Here is a 13,318-nt window from a genome sequence, read left to right as displayed (position 1 = left end):
ACATGGATGTTTTTTTTCTTCTTCAAATGTCAAGGAAATTAGAAACCAGCCGATTGTGTGATTGATAGGTGAAAATGGTTGCAGAGATGAAGAGAATGTATGACGAAAGAAATTCCAGAGAAAAACTAATGGTTATAGCTGTTGTTGTGGGTCAAAGGTTAGAAGGAATTCAGGGTTCAGGAATGGTTGGATACCTCGTTTATTCTCATTAGACCATGTATATTTGCTATGTATATTTTTGTATAGGCTGACAGGAAGATACATTATGGTATATACAATTTTTAAAAATTCATTCCTGAAAAATATATACTCAGATACATTATATTGCCTGTATCCAACACTGAAAACATTAAATACATGTGAATATTGGATACACAGATACAATTATGAATAATGTTTGCTTATAAATTGTTCTCATTTCTGGAAGCATATGCAAGTAAATAATTAAAAAATATATGCCCAGTAAAAATGATGAGTGTTCTTTTTTTCTGTAGAGCCATATGCGTGTGGGACATGCACAAAGAAAACTTGGTAATTTGGAGATCTCCTTAAGTGCCCTAGTGGATGCTTTAAAGTGTGCAGTGAATCAGAGTGACAACATAAAGGTGGAAATCATAATGGATTTGACGCAGACATATAGGATGTTATCCAGAGACAAGTGTAAACCATTTACCTATTTCACCTTTCTACACCTATCAATCCTCACATACTTGCACTATCAATATATCTAATTGCAATACATCTCAAACATTGCCATTTCATTTTCACTCAGAAAAAATGATTTATTTGTATCCCCCTAAGTCAGCATCTTGAAATGGGTGAGTCAAATGTCTAGTGTTTTGTTGTGGATGTATCTATATCTGGTTAAAGATGTTTCCAGTACTTGTGGCTCATTAACTTCTCACCCACTGCGTTTGTAATATAATATCAGATACTCTTCCTTCTCATATTATCACTCCTGCCCCAGAATGGATGAATAGGGTAAAAACACATATTGGAGATATAACTAATTTATTTTTTTGTTTTAATTCGTTCTATCATTATTGATGTCTTGCTGGGTTTTGACAACAGTTTAAAAAATACATAAATACTTGAAATGTGTATGTCCATGACAGTTATATTTTCTAAAAAAGAATAGTTAATCATAATTGATCTGCAAATTTATCTGTTTGTAGCATTCAACACTGCATGTAGATTTAAGAAGAGCAGTGTCCTGACTTAACATTTTAGTATCATCAGAGACTTTTCTGAGACATTGTGGTCACCATGAATTTAATTGTAGTGTAGCTGTCAGGTTTGTGATCTTCAGCATTATAGTACATATCTTGCCTCAAAAATCTTCTGCGCTGGTTGCACCAGGACCAAGATTTTGAATGCGTTAAGTTTTGCTCTACGCTTGTACTCCTGACCCTTATTTCTGATCTTAGGTATAGTATGTAAGTAGCACCTAGACAGATGACTATTAAACATATGATAGGTGTATTAGGTGAAGTGCATGGTATTCTAAAATGTTTTGAACTTAGTTGTTGTGCTTTTGTCCTTTGAACATTCATTACAAGAGAAAATTGTCTAGTTTCATCTTTGTCATTCATAAACATGCATTTATTCTTGCTACAGACATGCAGAAAATGTTGCATGTGCTTTATTCTCATGTAATCCATTTACCCATATATGCAGGTTTTTGCAGTCACAGTGCTAGTTCTTGTTATGTATCAGATACAGTGAATTATTTATGAATTTTATTTATGGATGTATTGCATGTAATATAGACAGTTCCCTAAGTCCTGTTTCATTAAAAACTTTAGTTCCATTGGATGCCAGAATCCCTGAGACTCCCATCACATATGAGCTCCTTTGGTACCGAGCAGCCTACAGCTTCATCAAGAAAGACTGTTGGGATGAGGCATACATTGCATATATGCAGGCATGTACAAACAGACCAGAAGAGGCCCACTTTCCAGTCAGCTTGAAGCCACTATGCAACATTCACAAAGCAAAGATGTACCCCTGGGTGATGCAGATAATCCACTACTTCATTTTCTGTCACAGTGATCATCAAGAGATCTCTTGTTACCCTGGTGACACGTATTTCCATGCAGTTTCATATATGACATTAAAAGCAGGTTTGTTATGATAATATTATTTACATGTTTTGACACAACTGCCATGGAAATATCATACCCTGGGGGTAATATTTCCATGCAGTTGCCTATATGACCATTAAAACAGGTAAACTGAGACCATATTACATTTTTTGTCACATTTATCAAAGAGATATTATGTTATCCTCAGGACACATTTTCCATCAAGTTACCTACTTCATCATTTAATGCACATGTGTAGAGATTATATTTGTTGAGATCAAATTATTTAATTTTTCTGTTTGAGCTATCACAGGGATTTTTTATTGATGATACATATTTTCATTCTTCCTCAGGTGACTATTAAAGCAGGTTTGTTGAAATGATGTTACAGTTCTTCTTCATTATAATATCTCCATGTAGTGTACTTTACTAAATTATGATGAAGTTTATGATTCATATAAGTTTACTATTACATAACGAAATGTGATCCGTGACCACACTTGCATTATAACAACGGGTTTTATGATGAAGGGCTTTTAGTTGAGGAAGTGGTGTATTTACAAAATAAATTGTTTTTGAAGTGTTTAAATCAGTCATGATGCATGTTTGAAAATTGAATGAATAAATCAATAAATCAATAAAATAATCGGTTCAGTACACTTCCTCTGCAATCGTTATATTTACTGATGTAGCTCAGCATCACATCAGCATTTGAATGACTAATTAGTACTGAGCCAATGGGAGTGAATTACTTTGGCAACCATCCTGTAGGGGTAGGATTCAAACCATCAACCCACTGATTATGAGACTGGCACACTAACCACTGTGGCTCTTACAATAATGTACAACAATTTTATATATGTACAGCTGTCTCATGATAATAAACGTCTATAGAGATGATAATTGTGACCATTTAAATTTGCAAAATAGTGTTTATTTCATATTCGGAGTGTGACCGCTCCGTTTGTCTAGTGATTAGAGCATCTGCCTTGGATGCGGGAGGTTGTGGGTTTGATCCCCGGCCAAGTCATACCAAAGACTTGTAAAAATGGTACTAACATCTGCCTTGCTTGGCGCTCAGCATTAAAGTTTAGAGTTAGGACTGGTTGGCCTGGTGTCAGGATAATGTGACTTATTGGGACATCATGCTACATGTCTGTGGCATGATGCCTCAGTGCTAGACATCGCTATAAACTTTCACACTGCAGACATTGTAGTGATATGACTGAACAATTGTTAAAGCTATGTTAAAAGTCCAAATCACACACACACACATTCAGAGTGTTTTAAAGAAAGAAGATACAATATCTACATTTCTACAAGAAATGAATTTACCACTTTGCAGTGTACCTTGTAAGATGTAAAGTACCATAGTAAAGTTATCGTCAGTGACATATGAGAGCAAATTTCAAATATAGAAATAAATATTCTGGAGAATAGTATGATAATGGCCTATAATTATAACATGATTTAAATTATAACATCAGGAGTTTATTCATTATGTTGTAGTAAGGCAGTTGAAGTACTATGCTCTATGACTCCCATGGACAGCATTATAACAAGGTAATACATGTACTCCTTACTCTTGCATCTTGAAGTGGAGTCAAAGGTTTCATTCAGTTTTTATTCCTATATTCCACAAATTTTGACCACTGGATGTGCTTTTCATCATCATGTAGGTTTATATACTATTTCACTTTTCAAATATTCTTGGTCTGTTTAGTTAAGAAAACAAGATAAAGAATGCAAACTTCTATAGGGCAACACTTTCCAAGTAAGATGTGTAAATATACATGGCAGTTTGTAAATGATACATGATTGCTCAAAACATGTATATGAAAATGATACAAAATTCTAAATTTCATCTATGGGTTGACAACTCTACATTGAAAGTGCCTTTCCTGCATCCTTAGATTGATTTTACTGGTGGGGTCCTAAATTAAATATTGAACGCGTTAGTGTCAGTATATTTTTTATGTGTCGTCCTTGGTTTAACTTAGTTGTTCACTTCATAAAACCTGTAATTAAAGTATTGTAGGTAACCAGAAAAGATGAGCATGCAATACAACAAAAAGGTAAACATAGCAAAACCACCAAAGCAGAGTATAAATAAAGTCATTATTGTTAGTATGCATGCATGCACACGCACACATCCATCCATCCATGTATCCACACATCCATCCATTCTATGAAAGAGTTGAAAATTGTATCTAAAATTTGCTGTTTTTTACAGGAAGCTTCATGAACAAGAGGAGCCTTTGTCTGTTGCAGTACATCCTGGATACTTTTGTCCTCGAAAACAATGAGCAGGACCTTCTAGACAAGGATGGAAACACAGCACTTCATGTCATTGTGCGTGAACCTTGTCAGGATGAAAGACACCAACACCAAATCATAACACTCTTGGCAGAAGCTCGGGTCAACCCTCATATAAAGAATCATGAGGGGAAAACTGTACGAGATGTGACTTACAGTATTCACACCCTGAATAAAAATATTATCTCAACTATTGAAGGTAATGATCATGGCAAAGTAAGCAAAATTACTTGTAATGCTGACTTGTAGGTTGTAAAACCATTTCCTTAGGGACATATATTGTTACCTTTATCCATTCATTTATCCATTCATCCATCTCTCTGGTTGGATCAGTTTTTAGGTGCTGTGGTGTGATTCCCTGCGCATAGTTCACATTTTTGGTTTTAAAGATATGCTGGTGTAACAGTATAATTGCTACTATCATATTGAATCTTAAAATAATTATCTTTAACAAAAAGATGTATCTCTGAGTGTGTGTATGGGAAACCTACATGGCTGGCACATATAATGCTTATTTGAAACAGCACATAAAGTAATATTCCATTTTCAGACCAAGAGCCAAAACATGGTTTCCAAAATTAGGACTAAAGCTTTAAACAAAGAGCTGCTGACCATTATATTTGTTTCAAGCTTTTTATTTTGTTATTTTCAAGCTTTTCAATCCAAAAGTCAATATAATGCTTTACAGGGAGTCCAGACAAGTCTTTCATCCAAATGAAAGTTTTCAACTGTTTAATGTTTGAGTTAACAGGAGTAAATATAAGTATAGTTTGTAATGTACATTGACCATAAAGGTTATTGCAATTTGTTTTTGTTGTTCATTTGGGTGTAAAAGCCATGTTCAGTGCAAGATAGACTTTACATGGTAGCCAGTATAATTGGTGGAGGAAGAACCCATGAAAATTCCAGTAAGAACCACCCAACCAAGGGAAGCTTTCTTGCATACACTTGTTGGCCGAACCAGGACTTGAACTGATGTGAACATAGGTGAGATGGCAGTGATCAGCAGAGGTGAGCGCTTTAGACCACTTGGCCACCTGGGCCCCCATTGCAAATATTATATGGCTAATTATTTAAATTGATATTTGCCAGTTATGTTTAGAATGCATACATTTTGGAATGTATAAAATATGACTGTTTTAAGCAAATATTATTGAAGGAGTTGTAATGAATATCGTGTTTCATTTGTATCCATGACTGTAGAGTGTGATGATCATTTATAAACAAGATGCAGGCCCCATGAAGTTATTTCTTGCATTCTGCAACAAATCTTGAAATTTGTGAAATAATTAATAATGCAACAGTTTTCTTCAAAGCCAGCATGTTTAGATAAAAATTTGTTACTTCATTCTCTTCTTGTTTCCAACTGGCTACCTATTATATGAGCCGCCTTAACTGTATGTAAAGGTTTCAGTGATACAGCCCTTGTACTAAACCTCATGTGGCTCTGGTGGTGAATTGGGTTGGAGACCCCTGTTATATAGCAAATTGGGTACATGAGTGTAGATTCTCTTTTAAGATAATAAGCTGTAAATAGGCTGTTTACTGAATATGACTTGGAAATTATTTTGAAAATGAACCTGTTTACAGTTTGAAAATTGTATGGTTGAAATATTGCAACACATGTTGGGTGGGAATGAGTTATGACATAAATCAAATGACAAGGTATTGCAAAATAGATGATATTGATCAGGTAATGATCTATTGCAGTATAGTCAAGAAGATGCCTATAAAGAAAGAAGTAACCAATTAATTAAACTGTTATTTTATTTCAGTGTTTTCTGTTTAGATTTAATTTGAGAAGAATCATTTCTTTTAATCAATTATTGGAATTGCAAAGTGCTCATACTACTATTTGGACTAAATATTATGGGTTAGTGAATTCACTAAATGAGAATTTGGACAGTACATGAAGACATCAGTTCATTCAAAACCATTGGTTTATTAGCACATTCAGGACAAATTAATTTGGAAGTCTTTATTCTTTAGGAACTGTGATTGAATGTTGAGGACTATTTATTTAATTCACAATATTTTTCAGTTCCTTGTACTTTTTCATTTTATAACAGTGAGAATTAAACTATTTGTCAATTTTACAAAACACATTGGTTTAGCTTCTTTCTGTTACTTTGTTTAAGACCATAGAACCATAACAGAAAAAGTACTTTTATATCGTTTTACAGAGAATTATTACATGCTGAGAAAATGGCATGATGAAGACCCTGAATTGTGTAAGGCCAGACAGATAAAGATCAGAGAAATGGTTCAGAAGAGGTTTGCAAAAGCTAAACCAAAAAATATGAGCAAGATGGAGGCCCAGGCACTGGAACTGAAGAAAAGCAAGAGAGGGAAAATTCAAGGTCAAGATAAGTTACCTGAAGATGGAAATCATGTTCAAGGTCAGAGTAATAGTCTAGCAGCTGATCACTTTCCTATAAGTTGTAATGGCTGTGACCAACTGATCAAAGACAGTGAACTAGACTTCAGCAAGGGAAACATGGATGATGGGTACCAGAAGCTGGTCAGGGTACTGGAGTTCAGACATGAATCCAGTCAGCATGAGATAATCATTAATAAAGTGATTAGTATCATCATTCAAAAATTAGGAAAAAGTCCCACTCCTGGTAAGGTTACATTTTGACTATTCAAATCTGTATGACAGTTTTCTTTGCTCTTTTGTATCATTACATTATGCAAGAGGTTTCTAATTGCAATTCTAAATTCCCATGCCTCATTGATTTTAGGATTATAAATTACTGTTTCTACTAATTGAAATGGGGTAGGCATATAATTATTTACCATAGTCTTATTCCAAGGTGTATGGGATATAAGATCATTGAAATCTTGTAAATATTTTGGAAGTGCTTCATCTATATATTAGGCCCATTGACTGATCAGTTCTGTAGAATTTTTTCCCATAACTACAGTGTCATGTGTCACAAACTATAAATCAGTAAATGTGTCTGAACACACAAATTCCAAACCACTTTGTTATACCTTTCACATGGCAGAGCTTGTTGTGTTCAGCTTGTGATATTATCTAGTCATCTGTCTGTTATTCCACACGATTTAACTTGTATGTAAGTTGTACTGTGACTGAAGTAAGAAATTATTTCAGTAAACTAATCTCAATACAGATGCCATATTTTGTGGATGGCTTGTGCTTGTAAGAAATAATCCTTTTGATTGGTCAGGGATGCTCTTCCTGATTCAAGCTGAAATTTTCTACAAGTTCTTCATGTGCATTTATCATATTTTGTGGATGGCTTATCCTTGGGGTAGGCAAAATTTATATGGATTTTGGAAATCAAAGATTCAAAGGTGAGGATCACTGACTGAGTTAAGAAAGATGGCTTCCTACACGTATTATTTCTGCATCAAAGTCCTTAACGTTGTGGATGACTTGCAGGTAGGGTATGAAAGAAGTCCATTAATAGGAGGATCAGAATATAAATGGTCAAGGTCACTCTGAAGAAAATTGTGGTTGTTTACAAAGAAGACTTAAATGAAAATGACCTTATATTGTGCTGTTCATATTATGCTGGTCCACTCAATACACACAGATAATTGTGTCCTTCTCAAAGTTATCAGTATTTGCAGTATTGCGTCTTGGCCGTTTGTTTTAGTAGTGAGTCATGGCTTGTTGATGTACACTATATTGAGCTATTTGGTTCTCTTGGGTAGATTTTCAGTTATACTTAACTGGCTTTTCTAGGGTAAGTGTGGCATTGACATTATATATGCTAATTACCTTGACAATTGGAAGATTGATCTGGGAGGTTTAAATGTTAGAAGAATTATATCATTTTGAACGATCATATATGTGTAAGGGAAACACAGAGTTACCCATGTCTGTCCATCAGTCAATTCAGCCATTTAAGTTTTGGATTTAGGTCACTTTTAGAGTCAAGTGTCAGGAAAATCATGTGGGAACTGTATGTGTGGATAGTCAGAGTAAATAAGTTAATTAAAAAATTTCATGTACTCTTAGGAAAAAGCCCTAATCTTGTATTTCTATCCATCCGTATGCTTCATTCAGTTTGGTAAAGTTTTGTATTTCAGCCTCACTAGATGGATATTTGTGTAAAAAAATAAACATTTCTCCTTTGAATACACTCACTGATCACATTACCATTTGGAATATAAGCTAATTGCCTAAATACAGCCCTACTATATCATATAGACAATGAGCAGGGTAACTCTTGACCTTTTCCTTCTGTTGCCAGTTTTTAAGCTTCACTTACATACACAACACTGTAAGCCACCTGTTAATAACAGTCTTATCTGTGTGAAATTCAAGCCATCCACTAAACAGCCTTGATGCATGTTGACTTTCAAGTGTTTGATCATACTGTCTTCACCTCATGCACTCTGTTGATAACAGGTGTTATTTAGGAAATTATGAACACATTAACAGGTTAATTTAACTATTGCTTCCATTTCCTTTCCTGTTTTAGGAAAATGTCTTCTATATGCAGTAAATGCAAGCAGTAAGCAAAAAAAGACAAGGATGAATTCTTCCTGTTGTTAACAAAAAAGTACCTCTTCTTCCCCATGCTGTTTGTGCAGCTTGTGGTCTAATGACATCTGGAAAGTTGGTTTGCAAACTATTAGCAAAAGTCAAAGAAAAGAGATGAAAAGCATGCAAGACCAGTACTGATGTACTAAACATATATCTGAATACAAAATAAATTTTGAACTTGGTGGTAAATGCTACTGATCCCCCTCCCCCAAGACAGATGATACATTCAGCTGTGACAGCAGCACATTTGTGACAGATCAATACAGATATGATTTGATTGCAGTTGGATATGCGAGCCTTTCAGCACCAGATGTGTCAGTTGACAGCAGTTCAGGTTAAATTTAACCACTCTTTCCATTTGTCACAAATAATTTGGATACAGTGGCAAAGATTGGGCTTATGTCCTCATGCAAGTCAAAACTTAGCCTTCAGGTCTGTAAGACTGGGTACATGAGGCGTTTTTTGGATCAAGTCAGCCAGTCAGCCCAGCAGTCACAACCTGTATTCTATTACGGATCTTAACGACAGATCCGACTGTTTATTCAAACATATGGCTTCATATATGTATAACGCCAGAATCTTAGTGAATAGTTACACAAGCAGATTGGCATGGGTATGGTAGTGTAAAATCAGTCCATTCAGCATGCATGATCTATTAGGGTCTGTTTATCATACAGATGTTTCACTTTGTAGCACACAGAGATGGAGGTTGGGTGGGATGCCAAATGATGCAGAGGTGATCTAAAGCAAATTCTTGAGGAACCAGTGAAGACTGAAGAATATCATCAGGTCTGTGAAGAAGTCAGTCTAAAATGTGACCATGTTTATTGACTGGTTCCCTAGAAGTATACACAAGGTATAAGTGGAATGTTCAGAATTCTCTCCACTTATTACCTATCCTCCTAATGTGTTTGGAAAATGTATTCAAAGGAGGAAGCACATTTTGTTGTAAATTATGTTTCTCCAAGAATACTTGCTCAAACACATTACATGAAAACCTGCCTAACCAAACCACTATGTGAGTATCTTTGTTGGTAGTACTCAGATTAAACCTGGTGATACCTTGAGTTGGCAAGAGGAGGTAATGAACAAGAGTTACTGCCCTTTGTTTATATGTTGTGGACAGAAGAGATGGATATTTGTCTTTTAGTAGTGATGATTTGGGAGAAAGCAGGCATATATTCTGAATGTTAATGTGATCATGTAAGTATTCTTGGCAAAACATAATATACAACAAAAGTTTCTTTTTACTGAATATATATATATATACTAAGTTTATAACAGACTATTATAGATATTGTAGCAATTGATTATTCACTAAAAACATATGAACATCTAGTTACCTCTTTCTGTTATGCAGAAATAAATGATAGCTTGACTACTATGTCAGAGAACATGTACCAGCATATAATGGAAGGACTAATAAAGGAGAAAAAATGGAGACAAGTGGATGCTGCTGCCGAAAAATACCGTACCAAAAATGGTTCAGACAAGATGAAGAATTTCGCAACTTGTATTGACCTTGTTGAGGTGGTGAAGGACACATCTTGTATTACAGCAGAGAATGTACAGCTTCAGATAATGAATACACTTTTGGACAGTGGTGCTTCTCTTGGCAAAGATGGTGAGTTTGGTTTATTTTAAACATTCACATCTGCAAACAGGGAGAATGTGCTGGCAGATTAAAATATATGCATTTTCTTTGTACCCATAGTTTATTGCACATAATGTAGACCCAGATATACCATCACATACATTGCAGTCTGACCACAATCTGTCGAGTCATACCTTTAGTTCTTTTGCTCTCACTACTGACCTAGAGCTATCTTAACATAATATGCAATTCTACCAGTAGTTTCTAGAACACAGTGTAGAAGCAGATCTACCTTTACATAATGTGCTGCCACATCAGGATCTATGTTGTTGTACCAAAGTGTACAGGATAAATGGAGATATACTTTTAACATGCTGTTGCTGGTCATGATTTGTAATCCTACATGTAGTTTCCATTGCACAGTATAAATTCAGATCTATTTCATCAAAATGTTTATTAATCGTGATATGAAATCTAGGTTTTTGTAACTCTGTACCAATCTACTTGCATATAATGCACTGACAGATCAAGGTCTTGTATGTTTGTTGTACACATAACTTCTTGTACATAGTTTTTTGCTTACCTAGGTTTGTGTTTTAAAATGCAGGACCGCTTGAACAGTATGGGGAATACCATCAGCAAAGCAACCAGCTAACTTGTTCCAATTTTATTATTGCTATAGAGTGATTTTGATAATTGCCACCTTAGAAGAACTACCATTTAAATCAGTACTCAAACTTGATAATTTTGTTCATGCAAGCCACCAGAGTGAGGTCACCCATACTGTGGTATGTTCTGAAGTGCATATTTTGTTTATTATATATGGTTAGACATTTAAAAAAAAGTTGAAATTAGTTTTATAAAATAGCTTTTAAATGCATTGTTAACTTTGGGACATTTCATGATTAATATCTTTCAGGAAATATTATGTTAGCATTTTCCATTGGATTGTTTTGTTAGTTCACCCAGTATGGCTAGTTTATTATCCCTAGTATGTCTCCTAATCATCAATTAGGTTGATAGAACAGTGCAAAAAAATTACAGAAAACAATCTTGTTAGTTTCCCATTCAGCAAAAACTGACAGTTGATGCATTATCACCTCTTGCAATTATATCCATTTTGCTAGAAATATTGCCAAGCTAATTTTGGTGACACATGAGTGTATTTCATTATTTTTAACGAGAACATACAAGAGCAAACTTAGCAATAAAAGCTATTTTATATTAATAAAAATGTAATTTACAAACTGCATAGACATCTTGAATTTTGTGACCATTATAGTAGTTGTACTAATAAATATGACAATCAAACACTTATTTGCCATTTTATCTTCCACAAACGAGATGAAATTCAATAATTACAAAAGCATTGACTTCTGCGACAGAAAATAGCAGCTTTTATAAAGTTCTAAACATTTTTAGCCCAAAAAGTTATCTTTATCTGGAAATAGTATCATAGAAAACAATTTTGATATTCAGGTTTTATAATAACGAAATAAATAATTATTTTCTCCTGTCACAAGACACAGGGATAGAGACACAAACACTCATGTATTGAAATGATTAGAAATAATGTTTCTCTCTTGGTTTTCAAGAAATAAACATTTATGTAACAAATTGCACAGCATAAAGCAACATAAACCAGTTTAGTTAGATACACACATATTTGTAGTAGTGGCAGATATTTCATGATGATATATTAGAACAATTCTGTATTTTGAATATAGAGCTGCATTATTGTTGCTTGTACTTCCCTCCTGTAATGAGCATGACCATGTGTTAATATATTAAGTTGTTTATTTACATTCATTGTATTATATTTCCGATCAAGATAAGTTATGTCCAGTATAATATCTAACACAGATGGAGGAGCAGCTGTTCAAGCAGCCATAAGTGAAGGTCATTTCAAGGTTGTTGCCGAGTTGTTGAAGAGAGGTGCTAGTCCATCTGCTCTCTCCTTAGCTGCAGGGGATACACCATTACATGCTGCTGTTATGATCGCACTTGAGAAAGACGAAGGTTAATACATTTTTTCTTTCTCTCATAGCTTTCTTTCCTCACATTTGATGCAGCATATAGTCAGTATCTTCCTTTGTTCATTGTTCATAGGTCATCCTTGAACCTCTCACATATAGTATGGTGAATTATTTTGGTTTTTACCTGGATGCTTTATAGCTCTATTAAATTTGCCTGCTATTTTCCAAGTAACACCATAAAGCAGAGATCTGTACTGACATTCAGTAATAGGACTCGGGTGCAGAGCTACAACAGGTTTACATGTACTGCTTTATTTGTCTTACGGGTTGAACAATGGGCGGAGCACAGAAACGCACAACTAAGGATGAAGACATAAGCCTGCATGCTGACATGTCCACAGTGTGGGAAGTTTTGGGAGATAAGGGAGATAAATCAATAAAGAACTCTTCATATGCAAAATGCCAGAAATCTACACAATCAGAGCAGCCCGACACCTGTGTTACTACCAAAGGACTCCTCATTGCTGGTGATACTTTTAGGCTTTGCCTCCTCGGGTTACACTTCACAGCTATCGAGGAAAAGCAGGGAGGGAACAAGCACAACAAAGTGTCCTCACGCTCCACCTATGCACAAATTGGATCCGTGATTCTATAACTCATCATAATATTATAACTTGGACAACATCCTTCTATAGACATGGTCTATTTTCATTTTGACTGGCCTAGGTATACTACAAAGTATCTTCAGGGACAAAGACCTCAACATAATAAATTCCTGGAAATGGATCTGTCATCCTGTCCATCAAACCTTGTATATGGAGACCAG

General features: G+C 34.9%; 1 protein-coding gene across 1 annotated transcript in view; it reads left to right on the top strand.

The window, feature by feature from the left end:
- LOC149787096 (uncharacterized) overlaps nucleotides 1-12,540 on the top strand; it is a 45,189-nt gene extending 32,649 nt beyond the window's left edge. Inside the window, exons 11-16 of the mRNA XM_089976045.1 lie at nucleotides 495-660; nucleotides 1,770-2,123; nucleotides 4,318-4,599; nucleotides 6,584-7,024; nucleotides 10,283-10,546; nucleotides 12,380-12,540. Coding sequence (XP_089832171.1) covers nucleotides 495-660; nucleotides 1,770-2,123; nucleotides 4,318-4,599; nucleotides 6,584-7,024; nucleotides 10,283-10,546; nucleotides 12,380-12,540 — 1,668 coding nt within the window. The remainder of the gene's footprint in view (nucleotides 1-494; nucleotides 661-1,769; nucleotides 2,124-4,317; nucleotides 4,600-6,583; nucleotides 7,025-10,282; nucleotides 10,547-12,379) is intronic.
- The last annotated feature ends 778 nt before the right edge of the window (nucleotides 12,541-13,318 follow it).

This window comes from Sinohyriopsis cumingii, chromosome 12, assembly GCF_028554795.1.
Source record: "Sinohyriopsis cumingii isolate HCF-2022 chromosome 12, ASM2855479v2, whole genome shotgun sequence".
Lineage (NCBI taxonomy): Eukaryota > Metazoa > Mollusca > Bivalvia > Unionida > Unionidae > Sinohyriopsis > Sinohyriopsis cumingii.
Note: the sequence above shows the minus strand (reverse complement) of the source record. Positions and strands in the feature narration are given on the sequence as shown.